Source organism: Bos taurus, chromosome 11 (assembly GCF_002263795.3).
Source record: "Bos taurus isolate L1 Dominette 01449 registration number 42190680 breed Hereford chromosome 11, ARS-UCD2.0, whole genome shotgun sequence".
Classification (NCBI taxonomy): Eukaryota; Metazoa; Chordata; class Mammalia; order Artiodactyla; family Bovidae; genus Bos; species Bos taurus.
This window is the reverse complement of record NC_037338.1, coordinates 29,467,693-29,488,903: the sequence shown is the minus strand read 5'-3', so window position 1 is coordinate 29,488,903 and position 21,211 is coordinate 29,467,693. Positions and strand designations below refer to the sequence as shown.

Below are 21,211 nucleotides of genomic sequence, written 5' to 3'. Positions count from 1 at the left end.
GATCCCTGACCGTAATGGGCGCAATGACATTTCCTGCTAGTCCATGGGTCTCATCCGTGGGGAAAAGCACTGAATTATTTGCAAAGACCCACAGTCACACCCTAGGTCACTCCACAGTGCTGTGGTGGGTGGCTACCCTCCCCCTCATACCCCACAGTCCCTCCCTCCTCACCCCCACTCCCTTTTCTTTTTGGCTTAAGACAACAGAAATATACTGTCTCACAGTTCTGGAAGCCAGAAGCCCCTTGTATTTTATTCAGTTAGTTTTGTAGCCTTTTAGGGTGGCCCAGTTCAAAGGGGAGCTCCCCATGGTCATGAATGTGAGGGGCACATGGTGGCTCAGAGATAAGAACCTTCTCTCTCCGTGGATGGGCGGGTTCACAGATGGAAGCACCACGGGGGATGGGACGCTCTGGGCCCCAAACACTCCACAGCAAGGCTTCTCTGTGGTGACAGGAACACGAACCCCAAATGTGCTCTGGGAATGGGACTTCCTCGGGCTGGGACGTCAGAGGTGTCCCCTCGCGCTTCCAGCCCCTGAGAACACCTGAGGCCCCTGTAGCGGCCCTGCGGTGTTTGGATAGAGGGGCTCTGCTCCCACGGCAGAGGCTGCCCCACGCTGAAGGCTCCTGCCTGCAGAAGCAGGGACCCGGCTGACACCGAGCGGCAGCCACCCTACACGCTGACCACCAGCACCATCTCCCGGGGCTCCCACTTTTTTGGCTTCTATTCTCCCGATGCAGGCACACAGGCGCAAATGTCACAGCTCGGGTCCAGGTATTATTGGGGGCCCAGAAGGCCACCCACAGGGCTCTGGGGGAAGTCACCAGCCTCACAGCAAGGCCCCATCCCTGCCCCCACTTCTCCAAGACACTGAGTGACTGAAGCATTTCCTGGTGAAAGAGTCCGCACCTGAGTGAGGTGAGAGGGAAGAAGAAGGGGGTGGTGGAAAGTACACTTGGGGGACTAAAGAGATGGTTCGCACTCAGCCCAAGAACCAGGAGCAGGTGGGAGGCGCGGTGAGGAGGAAGAGGATGGGGGGTGGCAGGAGACACCTCCCAGGGCGTGAAACAAGCGAGGTGGGCCTCTGATCACACACGGGAAGTTTCAAGCCGACTTCAAAAGGTGGCGCTGGCATCCCCACATCAGGCCAGGGAGGGGATTCTGCCAGCAGAGAGCATTCAGCCCAGGAGTTAGGAAGAGACACACGCAGTCAGATGGGTGGCACTGGCATGGGAAGCTCCTGCACTGGGTCAGGGCGCCCAAGGGAGCAGTGTGTGCAGCCCCTTCTGCGGCTTCCACAGGGCAGCTCTGCGCCCATCTGCTCAGTCTCCATCTGTTAATGCATGGAAGATTCCACTCGGATAAAGGACAACGTCTGACACCTGGCCCAGCCTCTGGTTTCTTCTGTGACACACACTCTGAGCCAGGGGCTGGATAAGGATTCTACCCCTTTTACTGTTCTAACCCTTCCACCGAAGCCTCACTGACAATAAAACACACAGAGGCACGCTCGCACACACACATATGCACACACACGGCTGGCAGCAGACCATGGGTCTGACCCTGCCAGATAGTCTTGAGCTTGGGAAAAAGCCAGGGTAACTGGTACTAGAAGAGGAAGACCTTTGTCCTTCCTGTATTTTTATAAAAGTAAAAAATAAACTTCTAAACAGTAGTTCTTGCTGTACTGTATTTGGGATTAGGTAACTACACCTTGTCCACACACCGGTTCTATCTACGTGGTGCATGCCCTAGGCGACTTGCCTTTTAAAGTGAACTAATTTCAATTTTAATAATCTCTCAAATATAGAAGGGAGGCCAAGAGCCAGGGCTGTCTTGTGAACACAAAGGACAGGCTATGTGGAGCTGGCCTCGCACCATCTCGGCTCACACCTGACCGGGGCAGCTGGGACCTACCTGGGCTCCGCTGACCCTACTCCAGACTAATACCCCCACCCCGCCCACAGCATCGTGACTCCTGACCCCGCTGTTCTGGCCCAGGTGGGTCCCAGCTGCCCCTGGTCAGGTGTGAGCCGAGATGGTGCAAGGCCAGCTCCACATAGCCGGTCCTTTGTGTTCATAAGACTTGATGAGGAGGAGGCCACTCCCAGCAAAGTCCACAGGCAAAGCCACCGTGGCATCTTCTGAAGGAGGCCTGACTCCCTGGTGCAAAGGGTCAGTCCTGCCTCTGCTGGACTACAGGTAAACAGACAAGTGCTTGGCTCCCCGAGTGGGCCGGGCCGCCTGCAGCTCCCGCGATCACTGATCTTGGCTGTAAAAGTGAAGTCGCTCAGTCGTGTCCAACTCTTTGCAACCCGTGGACTGTAGCCCATCAAGCTCCTCCGTCCATGGGATTCTCCAGGCAAGAATACTGGAGTGGGTTGCCATTTCCTTCTCCAGGGGATCTTCCCGACCCAGGGATCGAACCCAGGTCTCCCACATCGCAGGCAGACACTTTAAACTCTGAGCCACCAGGGAAGCCCTGATCTCGGCTGTGGCACCTACCAATTTCTCTAATTCTTTGTGGAACTGTTTTCACTGCCAGCGTGAGTCACCTCTCAGGGCACCAGGACCACACTCCTTTCTGCTATCTAAAGACAACAGCCTTTGGCTGGTTCTAAAGGGTTCTCTTTCAAACCCCGAGCACAGTGGGAGTGGGGGTGCTAAGGGCCCCTCATTCTGGGATCAGGGGATTCAGAGAGACAGGGTTTATTAGCACCCTATGTCACCTGTCCCAGGGAAGGAGGGCAGAAATCTAAAGATGACCTCTTCCTCATTTCCTCCCAAGGGGCAATGCACCCTCCTGCCTCAGCCAGTCAGTGAGGCTCTTGTTCCCCAGGGTCCTGGTTGGATGGCAGCAGGTCCCCTGTGTATAGGCGGGGGCAAGAGGGTCTAGTCCTGCCCCACCCACCACCACTGGGGCCATGTGCAGCGTGAACCCTGCTCCCTAGAGACAGGCATCTGGGTAATGTGGCAAGCAGGAGCTGTGGAGGAGCTGAGAATAGAGGGAGAGGCCAGGACCACTCTGTGGGGATATAAATCTTCACCTCGACAGCCTGTGGCCTTCCTGGAGGTAGGGGCCAGCTCACATGGCCTCTATCAGCCCAGCCACTGTTAGAAACCATCCTTGGCTGGCTATGCCAGGGTTATGGTTAAGTCACACAAGTTAGTGTCCCCATGATGCTCAAATGTAGAGTGCAGGGTCGGATGGAAGCGCCTCGAGCATGTTATCTTAGAGCACAGTCTCCTTGGTGGTCCACACAGCCCCCCGTGGAGCCTGCAGTTACCACTGAGAGCTTCCCCCTCCACACACGGTGCCTCCTGGCACCAAACAAAACGCCAGAGCCAGGCTCCGAGCCCACAGGTCCTCGGCCCGCCTTGACTCTCAGTGTGTGCACGACCAGCCTCCCAGCCCAGCAGCGTCCACGGGGAACTCACTTGAAGTTCTCAGGGTACTCCGTGATGGCCATGTTGATAACGTCCAGGGCGTGCTGGTAGTGTTTCTGGGCGGAGAAGAGGAGCGCCAGCAGATGGAGGGCATTGGCGTCGTCCTTGCACACTTTCAGGGCCTCCTGCAGCTGCTCCATGGCACTGGAGATCTGCCGGAGAAAACTGCCGGCTTAGCGACCTTCCCCAAGGCCCACACTGCTCCCCGGACTCAGGGGCCAGGTGCCAGCCCACGAGGCGCAGCAGACCCAAGTGAGACCGCAGGCACCGTGGGGCAGGCAGGAACTCTGATGAGAAAACACACCCTCGAACACCATGGCAAGGGTCTGCTGTTCCAAGTCAGTGCTGTCTCACAGCAAAGAGGGGCATGTCCACAATGGATCATGAAGGACTGGCCGGAAAGCCCCAACCAAACTGGAGGAGGGGGACTGTGAGAGGCTACCCAGACCCTGGCTACAGATCTCTCCTCTGAACCCGTTCTTGCAGTGATTGGGGCTGACAGATACACGCTGCCTCCTGCTCAGGGGCTCTCAGTGGCAAGAGCTTAGGCCTGGGGTCAGACGGGATGTGAATTCCAACTCTGCCACTTCCCAGCTGGCGCCGGGGCAGGGGACTTGGCCTCTCTGAGCTGCAGTTCTTATGCTGCAAAATGAGGATAACAGTCCTATCTACGACACTGGCCGAGAGGGCGAGACAACGTAGGAAAAACGTCCTGCTGGGCATGGAACACGTTAGAAAATGTGAATTTCCCTCTTCAAGCCCCCAAAGCCCAGGCAGCTAATGAACAGGTTAAGAGTCTTCCTTCCAGTCCAGAGAGACATGTTTGCTCAGGCACTCAGGCTTAGCGGTTGTCAGCTATTCGAGACAACCAGGGCCTCATCCTCCCAGGAACGTCAGAGTCTTTTTCCAAAATCTTGCTCTTGACCAAACCTCAGACTACATCTCCAATGCTCCTGGAGGGGTCTACAGTACACAGGTCAGCTGGGTGCTCTGGTCCCTGGTGTGCCTGACCCCTGCCTGGTCTCTGCACTACTGCCAGGCCCAGAGTTCTCCCTTGGGGGACTTCCTTCTGTGGAAAGGTCATGGAAAGTAAAGGAGGAAGCTAAGGTCAGTGTGACTGCTGGCTCAGCTTGCCCATGCCCCCCACCCCAAGGCTGCTCCAGCAGCATGATCCTGGGCTGGGTGTCCAAACCCGCAGCCTTCACTGTTTGAGCAGCTAGACATGCTTTGGAAAGGATGGTGCAGAGGGCCTCAGAGACCAAGGCAGGCAGGACTAGCTTAGAGTCCATTCAGAGACCCTCAACCCCCTGAGGTTACCAAGATCTGGGGGCCCCAAGGACATGGGGTACCAGGCTCCACTGGCCTGGCCCAGCCATCTCTCCCGGAGGACAGACGCCATTCATCAGAGGTGACTGAATAATTAAAGATACTAAAAAATGCATCATGGAAGGTTTTATCAGGAACTGGACTGGCAAGGAAAGTACTGGTTCTCCAACTGAGGGCTAAAAATAAACTGGTCTTGGACATCTTTGTGTTCATGCTCCAGGGAGCACCAGAGCGGATTGATGTTTCTGGAGACAATGGTGGAGAGTGCCTACTCTAGGACCTGGGAGTCGGGAACCGCGGGCAAGTGGCATGGGGGCTGGAAAGACGGCTCCCTGAAGAGAGGATCAGGGGCCGGAAGTTGACACGGGCCCGTAAAACCAACCACCAGGCTGGTGGACAAGGCTCCAAGTGCCCGCTTCCAAATGGGACAGGGGAACAGGATTCTTAGAGCCACACAGGGCTGCTTTAACTAGGTCAGAGTGGGCTCTGAAGCTGAACTGTGCAGGCGCGGCCAGCTCCTAGCTCCTGAGCTCAGCAGAGCCGCAGTGCCTCAGGCGTCAGATGGGGTCAACGGCACCCTCGTCGTCAGCTGCAGGGCTGGCCCGCGCCCGTGGAAAGACAGCAGCGCTCTTGCCAGCCGGGCTGCCCATCACCCGACCGCGAGCAGCCACCACCCAGAGGGCTCTGCGGACTCCTCTCTGCCAGGCTAGAGCCCAGCCCCGGTCCTGCTGGCTTGTCTGCAGTCCCTGAGTGGCCCAGTGTCCACACTCACCAGAGAAAGGCCACCGAGAGGCCCTGCTTCACACAGAGCACCAGCCTGAGGGGCCCGTGTGAGAGCAGAGACTCTGAGGGGCCTGGGGGATGGGAACCTTCACTTTTTTCTGACAGGCAACCAGCTGGGTGGGTGATTGCCTGACCTCACTCAAGTCCCTCAGCAGACCTTTTGGCACCAACAGCTCAGCTCAGAGAAGGCAGGTGGGCCTAGAGAGCCTTGGGGATCGAGGTGGTCAGTGGATAGGAGGCCCCAGAGGCCAAGCCTGGTGGTGGAGTCCACACGGTCAGGGGAAGCTCTGTATCACACAGAAGCAGCTCCACATGACAATCTCTCTGCTCCCCCTAGGCCCCTGGGGAAAGCTCAGTGAAGGTGAGGACACAAATGTTTACTCAGGTCTCCTGTCAACTCCTCAGGAGACGGACGTGTTGCAGGGGGAGTGAGGGCAGAGAACAAGCCCTTCCTGTGTGCCCACCAGAGGTCAGGGGCTTTACCACAGTAACTGACTTAATCCTTGCCTGGGTCCTCTGAGGTGGAGTATGAAGGCACTTTCATTAACAGATAAGAATAGAGGCTCAGAGAGATCAAGTCACTTGCAAAGGGTTGCACAGCTGATAAAAGCAGCAGGGCCAGGAGGAGATCAGCACCCCCAGAGACCTGGGTGTTAGGACTCACCTGGCGGACGAGGGCCAGCTGCAGGGAGACATACAGGATGACCTGGGGGTCGCCAGGCGCCAGCTGCTGGGCTCTGTATTGGGAAGGGGAGCAGTGAATCAGCCATCAAGGGTCGACAACCAGCATGATGAGGGTCACAGCCAGCCCTGTGCTGGGCACTTTTAGCAGGGCCAAATGCTGGAAATTCTGTCCAGCCCCACCTTGGAGGGTGCCCCGTGGGAGATGACAGCTGGGGCGGAAAGCCCAGGGGCAGCCCAGGCCAGGGTGGTGACTGCCAAGAGGGTTGGCTTTGGCTGAAGTGGGGGGTACCTGGGAGGGCGGGACTAGGAGGTGAGGGAAGCCCCTCTCCTCCGGGCAGTTGTTGGCCTGGATGGGCCCTGTACAGAGCCTGCAGCCTGCCCTCCACGTGGGACAGTGAAGACCTCTGGAGGATGAAGGGGCTGGATGGCCTCTCTGGGCTGGAAGCCTTGGGAGTGAAGAGCCGGTGGGGGAAGGAAGGAACTATCCCCTGATCCTGGGGCTCAGAGGGAGTTGGCCAGAATGGGACTCTCTTTCCTCCCTGGGTTTGAGAACAACCTGCCCCAGAGGGGAGCTGGATGTTCCTAGGAAGCTGGCACAAGAAGTCTGGGGCAGGCCCTGACCCAGCCCCTGCCATCTATGCTCAGAGGGAGCAGGGCTCAGAGGGAAGAGCCCTACAATGGCCAGAGGAAGGAGGGAGAGGAATGCTCAGGTAGGGCCAGGCTGTGGTGGAGAGGAACTCACAGGAGGGGCCTGGGGGAAGGGTTCTCTGCCTCTCCCCCACCACCCCCAAACCTAACTCCCTCCCAGACTCTGGCGTCTAAGGAAAGCTCTCTGAGGGCTGGGGGAGGGAGCCTCACAGCTCTTAGGTTGGGGAGGGTCTGGGAGGAGGCAGATCCCCTTTGTGAGCCCCTGCTACTTGTAGATTACTGTGCAAGGTGCTTTCCTGCTTTCTCTCATGTCCCCTGAACTCAGAAGCAGGAGAGCTGAGCCTGGGGGCAGCTCCACCAGTGCAGAAATGCTCAACCAGACCACCCAACCGCAAAGGCCTGTCCCTGCTTCCTGCGTGAACTCTCAGAGCCTCAGTTTGCTGGTCAACAAAATGGAGACAGAAAACTCTGCTCTGCACACCAGAAAGTCCCCTGAGAGAGGAGAACAAGCCGCCTCACGCAATGCTGCCCTTCGGCGTCCTTACCTCTCCAGCGTCTGCAGTGCTTTCCGGTGTAGTTCATCTTGCTTGGATTTCAGAGTCGCTGCAGGACATAGGACAGAAACAGAGCCGTGAGGGGCTGCTGGAGGGAGCCAACCCAGCCCTGCCCCACCCGGGGCATGGAGCTCTGTGGGGAGAGGCCCCACCGGGACCCTGTCTGGCAAATGCTCCGGACTGGTGCCCTGGTTACCAGGGGAAGGGGTGCAGATGTCCCCTGGCCCCAGCCTCCTGGCATGCACACTTCTTGGCACAACAGGTCCTTCTACCCCTTTGCCTTCCTTGCCGCATGGGCCATCCTGATCCTTCCAAAGGCCCGAGCTTCTGGAGAAAAGTTACACCTCTGTCTTGGCATGTGCCTCCCTAGGCTTCCTTACTCAGGAGGCTCCTTCTTTTCTAACCATTTTAACAAATTTCAAGTGGACAATTCAGTGGCATTAAGTACATTCACCATGTCTTGCAACCATCACTACCATCCATCTCCAGAACATCTTACCACCCCTGACAGTGTCTGTACCCACTGGAAACGACCTCCTCTTCCGCCGGCCCACCCCAGAAACCTCTATTGCACTTTGACCATGAGGCTTCTTGCTTTAACCCAAAACAGATACCTCCCTGGTAAATTAAATCGGCTTTAAATGCAGTAGGATACGCATTTGAAGCCTCAGCTACACACTGAACCCCCTGAGAAGCTTTAAAATGACAGTCACAGGCTCCAGTCAGAGTATGTCAGGATGCTGCTGGCAGCACCAGGCAGGGATACATGTCAGGGGTCCCAAGCTCAGAGAGCAGCCCTGCTTCTAGAGGATTAAAGGCACATGGAGGGTCTCTGGACTCTGACCAAGGGACTGATGACTCCCTCACTTGACCAGGGTGTGGGGACCCCAGGGTTCCCTATCAGAGCCTCACTGACACCTCGAAGTGACCACTGTCAGTCAAGAACAAAGAGCTGGCACTGCACCAGGATCTTACCCTTCCTCCTCCCTCCCTTGTGCAAGTACCAGCTGTTCCTACCTCTCGCTGTGTGGGCATCTGAAGCCCACTTCCAGGAGATGGCATTTGGGGAGTGTGGGGGGCTGATGACTATTCCGGGTTTGGCCTGGGTGGGGACCTATCGCTCCTTTTCCCTCAGGCTGCAAGGATACAGAAGGAGGTGGAGTTGGTGGGGCTGGGGAGGGAATGCAGGCTCCAGGCGGCAGGAGGGGAGCCTAGGCACCAAGCTCAGGTCACGTATTTAGTAAATGCTTGCTGTGTACCCAGCTCTGTGCCATGCACCGGGGGGATTTAAAAGACCCCAAAAGATGGCAGTGGTGCTGCGGGTAAAGGTGAACCAGAACGAAGACACTGGGGGCTCAGGGCTGGTGGCACAAACGCCCCAGGAGTTCTGGGGCAGAGATCAATTGGGGCTGGGCTTGAAAGGAGAAAGAACCAGGTTCATGAAGACGGCACATCTGAGGCTGGCAAAGTTGCAGCAAAAGCAGAAATGAACTGGGGTGTGTGTGTGTGCACACACACTCGTGCACATCAGTGTATGAGTGTCTGCGTCTGCACATGTGTGTTTTTATGTACGTCTGCACACCTATTCTAGAAGAGTCAATGGAAGTGTGTTGGGGGTGGACACTGACGGGACAAGAGGCCTGAGAGGCCATTAGGAGGCCCGAGTCACCCCGAGTGGAGGTTCCCGGGCCCCGACACTCACCGTCGGTGGCCTGCAGGCTGTAGGTGAGACCCAGTGCCAGGTAGCCCTTGGACAGGAACTCCCCGGCTTCCTCCCCAAGGTGGATCACCATCATGGCAAAGCGCTCTGCCTCCTCCAGCTGCAAAGAGGGGAGGCAAAGGTCACTGGGGAGGGCAGCTACTCACAGGCACCCAGCCTGGGACCCTTGGAACTGCAATTCCGCATACCTGACCAGAGAGGCCCAGGCGCCTTTCAGAGGCCGCCCAGCCACTGAACGGAAGGATAGCTGTTTCCTCCACCTGCGACAATCTGGACCTTTTCCCTCATCCAGGGGCCTGTGTTCCAGGTCATGGGATGCTACCTTTCACAGGGAAAGTCTGCCTTGCTCCAGAGACCCCAGCTCCCCACAGCTGCTCTGAGAGCCTGGACAGTCTGCGGCAGCCTCTTTCTTCACATGGCCCCCATGGTTGTCACTGCCCTGCTCATCAGCAGAGACAGGGGAGCCGGAAGCAGGCAGGGGTTGGGGCGGGGTACAGGCCGGGCTTGGGGACCAGGCCCTGGGATAACCCACCCTGCAGAGCAGGCAGGCCGCCACGCCTTCTCCGGCTGTGAGCTTGCTACCCGACACCAGGCACTCTAACTTTTCAGGGGAAAAAGGCCTGGGGTTGTTTTTGTCCTGGGAGCAGGAGGGACTGTTTCAGTTGGAAAGGGACCAACTGGCGCAGGTCACGTGTACACACATCTCACACACCACACGTGACACGAACAGAGGAGCACACAGGCGGCCCTCACGAGCCCTCTGGGGCACCCACACAGCAGGCAGGGGACAGCTGGGGGCCTCAGTTGTGCCCGCTCACAGGCCTCCCAGAGGCCCCTTCCCTTCGCCCAACCCTGGAATGTCATCTGCCCACGTGGCTGGTATGGCAGTGTCACCAAGAATGATTGGTACCACCCTCAGCAAGGGATTCATACCCACAGCCCCAATGCCACCCAGAGGTCAGGGTCCCTTGTAGGAGACTCCCCTCCACCACCCAGAGGGGCCCACAAAGTTAAGCTGGGTTCTGACACCCCAGCCAGTGTGCCTGTCCCTGCCCAGGGCCACCCCCCTCGGCAGGAGAGGGACAGCTCTGTGCATCTTGTCATCTGACTGCAGGCCATAGCTGGGGGCACTGGTAGGCTCTCCTTCGATGGAGTATTAGAGGAGCCTGAGAGAGAGGCCATTAGCTGTGGGGAGGCGAGCTGGGCTGAGTCCACCTTGAGGGCACAGCTGTGGGGAGCTATGTGCAAGAAAAGGCTGGCGGAGCAGAGAACCCACAGAACAGAGGAGTTAAAAACTCCCAAAGTACAAGAGAGGTAGAGTGGGTGAGCTGAGAGCCCAGAGAGCGATGGTGGGGGTTGGGGGGGCGGTGGGGGCTGACTCCCAGTAGCCCAGCCAGAGCCAAGACAAACGCTGACAAGGGCAGCTCTCCAGCCCCCATGTGGTCGAGCTCAAGCCACTGACCTGGGCAGTGGACCGCCTCCAGGTTGGCAGACTGGTTACTGGAAGGACACGGAAGCTGAGAGCTGAGCCTACATCACCCTCAGGCCTGAGGTCTCGGGGTTCAGGAGAGGCAGGCAGCTTAGCAGACCCCATGGCTGCCTGCTGCCCAGCCTTGGTTGCCGGGAGGACTGAGGGCAGTGGATGCAGAGATTTGCCTCCTGGAGCACGTGGCCCAGCAGGATGCAGGAGAGCTGCGGGGCCTGAAGTCAGAGCCAGGCTGAGCACTGGGCAAGACCCCAACATCCTTGGAGAAGGGAATGGCAACCCACGCCAGTCTTCTTGCCTGGAGAATCCCATGGACAGAGGAGCCTGGTGGGCTACAGTCCATGGGGTTGCAGAGTCAGATGACTGAGCAACTATCACTCACTCAAGCCCCCCTTGAGTGAGGGGGCCCCTGATAGATATGGGACCTCGAGCAAGTCACCTCCTCTCCTTTCTGTGCCCCAGAGGTCCTCATCTGCAAAATGAGGAGCTGGGGCCAACCCCTTGCCAACTCCTAACTGCTCCTCCCTACAAACCTCCACGGGGGCTTCTGCAGCACTCGGCTCTACGCTGCGCTTGGCTGGGGCGGCGCAGCGTCACAGGCACAGGATGCTCGGATGAAGCACACATGGACTCTCTAACGGGGGAGGACCCCATGGGACAGGGTGGCTCTTAATTAAGGCTCCATTGTGTGGTGCTGGCCTGGGGCCACGGAAGATCCAAGAGGGGGAAACTGCCTGGCCTGGGCTGTCCTAGGAGGCCTCCTGGCAGAGGGGACAGGAAGCACCAAGGGAAGGGCAAGTGAGCAAACAGCATCTTGCCTCCTCTGAAATATGCGCAATGCTGGTGTGGTCTGTCTTCCACTGTCTTCAGGCATCGCTATGCCCCATTCAAATGGGAGCGAGCTTTTTTATAAATCGCCAAGTGAAAGTGAAAGTCGCTTAACCGTGTCCAGCTCTTTGCGATCCCACAGACTATACAGTCCATGGAATTCTCCAGGCCAGAATACTGGAGTGGGTAGCCTTTCCCGTCTCCAGGGGATCTTCCCAACCCAGGGATCGAACCCAGGCCTCCTGCATACGAATTATAAATAGAACTCAGAAACCTCCTGCACTCCATATATATACACTCTTCTCATGGCCATGTCCTTCTCCTAGGCAAATGCCAACTTCTATCTCCTGCAACCCACACAGAGGGTGCCAGGAATGAAGCTCAGCAATCACTGGCATACAGGGAAAAGTTACTCTGCAATTCATGTGTATCATATTCTGGATTAACAGGGCTCACCAGCCTTTAGTTTCAAAAAGTGACAACATGCATCCTTAGGTTTTCCAACTTGTGGTCCACTCTGACTCCAGGTTAGCAGCCATCCTTGGCCAGTACTTGCCAGCCCTGCCCACACAGTTTAAAATGGTCTCTGAGTGTGGTGTCAGCATTTGTCTCAAATCAAACCCACAAGGCTTCAGTGTACCACTTTTTCATGTGGCCGACAGCACTTTTGATCTCTATTACCTACCACAAAAGTTTTTTGCATGTGGAGTCAAAGCGATGATTATGAATGAAAAAAATTCTATTAGTTTTATTAAATATGATAATATACCGTATTAATATATTTATTCATAGGTACTTTAGCCAGCCAAAGGGGAAAATGCTATCGCATTAAAAATCAACAAAATCCCCCAATATATACGTATTTTAAATATAAAATATAGATACATAATGCACAATTCCCCTTCATCTAAGACAGGAATGGGAATCCTAAAACTCTTGAGAATATGGTTTTCCCACCCTTGTCTTTAAGTGTGATGAAGTAAAGTGAAAGTGAAAGTTGCTCAGTTGTGTCCAACTCTTTGCGACCGCATGGACTATACAGTCCCTGGAATTCTCCAGGCCAGAATACTGGAGTGGGTAGCCTTTCCCTTCTCCAGCAGATCTTCCCGACCCAGGAACTGAATGAAGGTCTCCTGCATTACAGGCAGATTCCTTACCAACTGAGCTATCAGGGAAACCCTTAAGTGTGATAAACCCACCTAAATCCAGAATCACCCCAAGCCCCTGAGTAAGTTTTCCATGCAAAGATCAGGATAGCCTAGCAGCTAAGAACACAAGCATTAGGGCCAGGCTTCCTGAACTCAAATCCTGGCTTGGCTATTTACTGTATGACCTTGGGCAAGTTGCTTCACTCTGCTGTGACCCAGTTCCTTCTTCTGTAACATGGGGATAACAGGTTTGGATCTCACAGGATTGTGGGGAGGACTGAATGATGAAATAAAGACAGGACAAACGCTCAGAGCAATGCTTGAAGAAACCTAATCTACTATCACTATTAGCTGTGATATTAGATCTATAATTAGTTTAATTTTCCAGAATTTTTTTAAGTCTCAGTCTAATACAGGTGGCAGGTGTCATCTGGGTAGAGTCCGTGTCCCCTACAGCTACATGGACTCACTGACAAGTTAGGAAGTGGCATCAAAGACCTTCCTGGAACTCAGAGAGGAGACACCACTGCCTGCCTTCCGTCTCTGGCGTGACCCTTAATCACAGAAAAGGAGTGATTCTACACAAGGACACCAGGGTCTCCTTGCAGTCAGCTGTGCCAGGTGGGCCCACCTCTCTGACCCCTCCCCCGCCACGGTCCACAACACACACACCAGTAACCACCCACCTAGCTGTGTCACAGTACTCACTTCTACTGTGGGTAATACACTCAGATATTTTCTGTGCTATTCTCTATTCCCTTTATAAAAGGGTTCTATTTCGTAATCAAGTAGTAGGTCTCAATCTGTGATGTGAAAAGCAAATTGCTGACTGAGCTGCCCAGAGCCTGCCCATCTACAACCACCCAGCCATGTGATACCGCACTTGCCCTTCCCAATCCCCACATGCCTCCTCCTGCGGCCTCCACAGTGGACAGCTAATGGCTCTAGAGTTGCGGCCCCTGCTTCAGTAAGATCTGCTCAGGTTACAGCACTGCGCCCTCCTTATTCATTAAAATACTTCTAGGGTGAGGGGTTTTCAAAGCTTTCAACCATTCTCCTGCTCTGCTTTTTTTTTTTAAAAATATTTATTTGTTTTTGGCTCCACGGAGTCTTTGTTGCTTCAGGAGGGCTTCTCATTGTGGTGGCTCCTCTGTGGGACACAGGTTCTAGAGCGCTGTCTCAATAGCTGTGGCACGTGGGATCTTCCCGGGCCAGGGATCAAACTCCTGCCCCCTGCATTGGCAGGCAGATTCTTAACCACTGAACCACCAGGGAAGTCCCCCTGCACGGCTTTTTAACACCTCTTTTAGCTGTAACTCTGCCACGACACCCAGGAGGAGATCCCCCCATCCTCCCTTGCAATTCCAGAGCAGCTGGGTGCCCACCAGAGCGTCACAGCACGGTGGCCAGCTGACAGAAGGGTTTTTCACAGCTGAGGTTGAGAGGTACAGGGCACTTAGGGGACCCATCTGAGGTCACCCCGCTAGTAAATGGGAGAACATTTTCTAAGTTTTCAACCCAGGTCTTCTGAGTCTATATCTAGGTCTTTGAGAGCTGCTCAATTCATGGCTGCCCTCTGTGGGTCTTCATTTTTCTCCTCTGTGACCCTTTGAGGAAAAGGATGTAAGAAAGGATGCAGCATTTTGATCCTTTGCTTTTGCTTTCTGTAAGTAAGGAAGTGTTCCCGTGCTTTTCCAAGTTCCTGCCTATCTCCAATTCTCCTAATTTGGTCCCCGCACAGCCAGGCTCCTGGCTTGTACACTCTGCTCCTGCTCGGGCTGCCTGGTTCATCTCGCAGGCACCAGGCTGGTTGTACCCCTTCCTCCTGCCCAGGGAGCCAGAGAAAGGTCACTTCTGAGCCTGCAAAGCTCTGTTTAAACAGCACCTCCCGTTTGTCCTAAGTTGCTTCCCACAGGGTCCAGGACCTATTGTTATTTGCTCTCCCCCAAACACATTTTTTCTTCCTGGAAGTAAAAGGTACTCTTCGTATCTCCACAAGCTCAAGGCAGGACAGCTGGCATTCTTTCTGGACTCCAAAACACTTAATCCATCTTTCTGAATCTCAAAAAACAAAGGCAACACCACAAAGGCGCATCCTTTCTGAGAGGCTTCTATTTCAAAGGGGCCATCACAGGGATGGTTACCATTGACCAGGCACCTCCCACGTGCTAAGCAGGGACACTGCTCAGCCCTGGGGGTCACAGCCATCCTGTAATGGTGGATGCAACTATCTCCAGGTTACTGATAAGGCACAGAGAGGGCAAATTACTTACCCAGAGTCACACAGCTACTAAGTGGGAGGCCAGGAATTTGAACCCTATCCTCTCAGCCTCCAAAGCCTACACTCTTTCCACTACCCCATCCACCCCCTTAGGGGAAGAGGCTGAAGGACAGCACCACAGACTTTTTAAAAAACAAGCATGGCTTGCTTTTCAGTTCCACAACCTCCTCTCCTTCCACATGTGACACACACACACACACCCCCTAGCCGCCTAGAAAGGTTTTAATCTTTTTAATTAAATGAATTTGAACTAATTTTGTTTGCAGGGATATGAAAAAATATTTACAGCTCCTCTTTCTCATGCCTCGAATAACTGGCTGGGACCCTGGCAAGACACTGCCATTTTGAGGCAGGAGGCTGCCCCACCGCTGTCACCAGGTCAGAGCCTGGACACGACACCCTCCTCCACTCAGAATAAACGGCGGGACCAGTGCTCTCAACCCTGGGATATCACAGGTCCCTCTGCCCAGGCCCCTCCTCACCCACTCTCACTTGGGCAATCTTGCTCTCAGACCCAGCCCGGAGCATCCCACACTGGCTCTGGGCATAGGGACATTAGCCCTAGGCATAAGGACAGGACATGAAGGTAACAGGTGCCCCACCTCTGGGCACATGGCCACCTAGTCTGCTTTCACCCAGCACAACTCATTTTTCCAAGTCCCAGTTTCAGCCTCCCTTCCTGCAACCTGGGCCAAACTGTCCACCCCCAGATCTCCATCCCCTGCTCATGGGGCTTGGCTGGGCCTGCTGGGGGCTGACGTGAGTCAGAAGAGACATGAAGGAAGGAGACGGAGGTGGCGTCAGACGCCTTTCAGGATCTGTGCTTGCCACCCGCACCAGCGCCCCTCTGCCTGCCTGTCAGACCCTTTCTTCCTGCTCATAGCCTTGAGGACAGAGAGCGTGGGCCACCCTTCCCGTGGTCTCCTAGGAGAACAGGCTGCCCCTGGCCACCCACAGCCTGCTCTCGGCCCAGCACCAACCCAGGGAGCAAGCAGGGAGACCCGTGAACCAAATGTAGATTTCCCACACCTGTCCCTCCCGGCCGGCTGGAGCCAAAGTCAATCTATATTTCTGAAAACCTACTATGTGCAGGGTTCTTTGTGGGAGCAAAGGGCTGAGGATATGAGACACAATATGTGAAGAAGCTTCCTGTTTAGATGGAAAGGCAAGTACCATACAAGGCAGAACTCCTTGCCAAGTAGGATCCATCCAATCAGCACCCGGCATGAACTCTGGGCTGCAGTTTCAAGAAAGAGGAGAGAGAGTTCCTGCCTTCAAGAAACATATGCAACAGGAAACGCAATGCATCATGCTAAGTGTCCAAGGCAGGTATAAATGGGGCTTTAGGGAAGGTACGAGAAATGAGGTTCCAGAGCAAGGAAGGCTGCCAGGAGCCCACCCCAGCCCTACAGCAGGACCACGCTCTAGCCTGGACCTGATTTAAACTCTAGTTCAAACCGGCCCCCAAACCCAAATATGTTTCTCAGCCAAGGTTAAATGGCTCACTCACTCTCCTCCCTATTTCGGATGTCAAGTCTGCATGCTGAGGTTTCCTTTTGGGCTTTTCTATTTATGTTGTCATTGATTACTTTGCTCCCAACTCATCTGATTTCAATTTGGACTGATTGGATCCTAATTTTATTACCATGTAATCTGAATGCACATAATTACTGTCATTATACTGCTAAGGGAAACAGCTCCTCCGCGGTGGGAAGACCTAAATTTAGGGCTTCCTGGCAAGGGCGGCACTGCCTGGGTGGACCCACAGCCGTCTCAGAGCCGGCAGCCCCTGGGAGCACAGATGCCCTCCCCACCCACCCTTGGCGAGGTGGGTATTTGGGCTTCATCCCAGGGATGCACTTGAGGCCCCTCTCTGGAGCCTTGGGAACACACAGGGCTGTGAGCTAGGGGTCAGCGAGCCCACGCTCTGCATCCTCTGGCTCACATGACCACCCGCCACTGCTGTGCTCAGCCTGGGTCCTCACTCTGCTGGTACCCACATGCCACCCAGAGGGGACCCTGTTCTCTAGGGTGGACGATGCCAACAGTCTCCCGAAAAACACTGGGGGGACAGGCAACTTCCCCAGTAACCATGAAGCTGAGGAAAGCAAGCTGGGATGGAAGGGACCACCTCTGAGCCCCATCCAAGGCCCTCTCCTCCTGGAGGCCTCCTTGACCTGTCCAGCCCTCTCCTGACTTTCGTCATTTATACCACACGACGGTGAAACTCTTACCCCCCTCATCACGCTGCCTCCTCCAAATGCTGAGAGCCTATTACAGATCAGTCTTACAGGACGTCATAAAGCCTGGGGCCAAAAGCCATGCTTTCTCCTCCCCCATCTCCCACAGTCGGGTGGGGCCAAGGCAGGGCCATACTCGCACGTCATACACGGGGACCCGAGGACCAGGGAACAGAGGGAAAGGTGCTGCTCCCGCCCCCACCCCCAATCCAAGGGAGCCAGTCCCTGCAGCAGAGCCAGGATCAGGCCCACTGGGTGGCGAGGCGGAGGCCCTCTGAGAGGGTCCTCAGCATACTTAGTGGGAAGGGTTAGAACGCAAAATCTCCCTCCCCAGAGATGGAGGGGTTGGAGAGGCTGCTAATTCTGAAGCACCTACCAGAGGCACCTGGAACCTAGCCCCTGTTGCTCTGGAACAAGCTGGGCACCCGACAACAAGGGCAGGCAGGGGTGTCAGGACATCAGGAATGGGAGGGACATGTATGGAAGAAGCTCCCTCTTTGGGAGACACTGGGTCAATGAAGGAACTAGGCTTATTGAGCTTGAAGAGAGATGTAGGTGGGGCTGAAAGCCAACACGTGGGAGAGACGCTGCACTGTTCTAGTTGAAGAGGGTAGAAACAGGACGGCCTGGACGTAGGAGGCTGATGTGGGAAGCCAGGAACGTGGGCAAAGGAGCTTCCAGCGAGAGCAGACAGCCGGGCAGAGGCACCGCTGCAAGATCCCCCAGGCCGAGAGCAGCAGCCAGGGAGCCAGGATGAGGGGAGCAGCAGGCGAGGCCTGGCGCTCTGGGTTCCTGGGCCAGGGCTCCTTCCCCACTCCCCCTGCTGACCTCCTAGAGGGAAAGTTGCTGTGGGGAGAGGGCGAACGCTGAGCTCGTCTGTAGTTCAGCCGCCTCAGCAGAGAGTGGTAAGCAGGCAGCTGAGCACAAGGCAGGGACTGGGTGCTGGAGTCCAGAGGGAAGGAGGTGGCTGACAGAGAGACCACCCTCCCATCCAGCACAGAGCTGGTTCCGACTCTGAACGGTGGGCTAGCCCAGGTTAACTCCAAGGTCCTGCTCATTTCCCCTGTGCTGGGCAGGTGGGGGCACCCTGTCTTCTGACTCCACATTTGGCTCCCTGGAGAAAGTCAAGGCTAAAGCACAAACCTGACACCATCCTGAGTTGGGGGATGAAGGCTGGAGTTTTCAGAAGCCATTCTCCACTCCCCCACCCCTTCCACACACAGCAAGATGCACCCACCTGCTGCCACCCTCCTGCAGGAAGCTGCCAGGACCTGGGCCCTGCGACCGGAATCACTCACCCAATGCAGGGACCCGATGCAGACCTTGGCGGCCATCAGGGGCACGGTGGGGTCCGAGGGCCGAAGCTTCACGCACTCCCGCAGCAGAGACACGGCATAGGATGACTGCAGGAGAAAGGGCGGCAACATGGTCACTCATAGCCCTGGGTTGCAGCAGACTGGGTGTTTCATGCCTTCAGTGGGGGCATCTCCCAAACGGCCAGCCCCTGCCCTGCACCCCTTTCCTCCCAAGCCAGGAAGAGGCCCACTGGAAGGACCCCAGGCGGTGGTGGCAGGCAAGTCCCCCCGGGGCTGTTTCCTCATCTGGAAAATGGAGGCTGTGACCCTTGCCAGAGGTGATGTAACAAGAGCTAAGGAGAAAAAATAGGGAAACTCTTCAAAAGGAATTCACATGTGAACCACAGGAATTTTAGAGGTAGAAGGAAACTCTCTCAAATCTCTGAGAGGTGATAAGGTTCTACAGGTGATAAGAAGAGGACACACCCACATGGAGACTGGCAGGAGCAAAAAGGCTGTCAGGAAAGAAGCCATGGAGATGGGGCCACAGACATGCTGAGGATGGCCAAGTGTGGAGGGTCAGTAAAGCCCAGCCCACAGGCCAAATGTGGCCCTCTGCCTGCTTCTGTAAATAAAGTTTTATTAGAACTTGGCCACACGCATTCAGACGAGTATTGCCTACAAATGCTCTCACGATGCAAAGGCAGAGTGGAATAGTTCCCACAAAGATTGTTTGATCTACAAAGTAAAAAATGTTTACTCTCTGACCCTTTACAGAAAGTCTGCTGACCTCTGTTTTAAGTGCTTTATAAATATGAAGTCATTTATTTTTGACAACTCTCCTATGAGGTAGGTTGCTACTGAAACCATATAACTCAGATTGGGGCTTGAACCTATGGTCTTTTAACTGAGATCACACACCTGGTTCTCAGGACCTAATGCAGCTCAGGTTCTTGATGTCTCATCACAGAAAGAATTCAGTGACAGAAACAAAGTGATAGGTAAGAAGTGGATTTATTTAGGGAGAAACACACTCCACAGAGTGTGGGCCAGAAGAGAGAGCACCCTTGAAATATGGCACAGTCAGTTTTTACGGGCTGGGTAACTCTATAGGCTAATGAGTGGGAGGATTATTCCAACTATTTCATCACATCCTAAAGGCTGTCCCTGCCCCCTTCCCTCCTGTTTCACTGTCCCTATTTACAGATGAGGAAACTGAAATGCAGAGAAGTGGTGTGTTTGAAGCCACACTGACTATAAATGGCTGAGCTGGGGTTTGAAGAGTTTGACTTTAACCACTGTCCTATCCTGCCTACCTTGGCCAGCGAGGAGGCTTCCGTCTCCCTCCTACACACGCATGTGCACGCACGTGTGCACATGTGTGTAACTACAATTCCCACAAGCTGGGCCCTACTGTTGGCCCAGCTCGCCACCATTAGTTAGCTTCATCCTCCCTGGCTACTCCAGAGGCCCCGTGAGGACATGGGGACTCTGTGAAGGCTCCCTGTTCACAGCACAGTACGGAGACTAGTGGACACAGACCTGGGGCCCCACTGGTCTGTGTCCAGCCTGGGACCCTGCCTTTCTCTACCTGCCTTTCCTTTCCCCGCAGAGAAAGGAGAGCTTTTCTCAGCCCAGATGTGACAGACTTCCCTGGGCTCTGGGCTCAGGCTTATTAGGCTGATTTCAGGTGTCTCAGCCTCGGGCCTGCTCCGTGTCAAGCGTGGCACTGGGAGTTATGGGGTCCCTGCTGGGAGGGGCAAGAGACCCACAGAAAGGCTGGGTGGAGAGGACAAAGCCCCGCACCACTGCTCTCTCAGGAAAGAAGAGGGTAAGAGACCAAGAGAGTGTTAGCATACGACCAGCTGGGAGGCTGGGGGCCTGTGGGGCAGGGGGATTCTCGGTGTGGGCTGTGGCGAGAGAGGCCAGCGAAGGGCTGGCAGGAGGTGCCAGGCCACCCCCCTCTCCCAAAACCCTCTCTCTGGAGGCTGCTCCCAGCCCCTCGCTGTGGCCCCCTCTGCCCCACCCCGAAGCAAGCCCTTTCCCTTTCCCTGGCTGCTGACCTCAGCATCCCTGAAACCCAGACTTCTCTAACCCTGACCCTCCATGTCCCACCCCGACCTGGACCAGGAAACACTGCTATTTAAGGAGCCATCTGAGGACTCCTCAGTCAGAGCTGCTGGCTCTTTTTTTTTTTTCTTTTTTTGTCATGCTGGTTACCTAGCAACGCAGCCACTGAGGAGACCAAGAGAAGAAGCGACCTAAATCATGCCAGGAAACTTGTCCTCTCTTCCTGCAGGTGGAGGTGCCGGATATACTCATATCCGCTTGGCCTCACCTTCTGCACACAACTGCAGGGACAGAACCTGGATTCCCACCTTAGGCTCCTGGCAAAGGACAAGGTCTGGCTATTCTTCCCAGGGCTGCATGGGCCAACCAGGCAGGCTGAGCTGGTGTGCAGGGTTCCTGAGGGGTGGGGATGGAGAGCCTGCATCCAGAGCAATCTCCTGCTGCACTAACCCAGGTGTAGGTGTGACACAGCCTGTGGGGCCTCACGCACGAGGCACTCACTGATCACTCCAACCTCCTGCCTGTAAGCCCATTCTTGTGTCTACCTTCCTGTTCTGGGAAGGAGCCAGGCCATGACACCAGCTCCCCAGATTCTGGGGTGTGCCAGGCTGCGTCTGAACCTCTCTGAGCCTGGCTCTTTTCAGTAAGGGGGTTGAAGACCTCGTAATTCCCAGGTTGGTGTGACACTTTCTCCTGAA

General features: G+C 55.4%; 1 protein-coding gene across 3 annotated transcripts in view; it reads right to left on the bottom strand.

Moving 5' to 3' along the window:
* TTC7A (tetratricopeptide repeat domain 7A) overlaps positions 1-21,211 on the bottom strand; it is a 122,396-nt gene that overhangs the window by 38,613 nt on the left and 62,572 nt on the right. For all 3 annotated transcript variants that reach the window (NM_001205500.2, XM_024999189.2, XM_059891514.1), the window contains 5 exons: positions 18,447-18,551; positions 9,148-9,265; positions 7,437-7,494; positions 6,224-6,296; positions 3,442-3,602 (listed from right to left, as the gene is read on the bottom strand). In NM_001205500.2, coding sequence (NP_001192429.1) covers positions 3,442-3,602; positions 6,224-6,296; positions 7,437-7,494; positions 9,148-9,265; positions 18,447-18,551 — 515 coding nt within the window. The remainder of the gene's footprint in view (positions 1-3,441; positions 3,603-6,223; positions 6,297-7,436; positions 7,495-9,147; positions 9,266-18,446; positions 18,552-21,211) is intronic.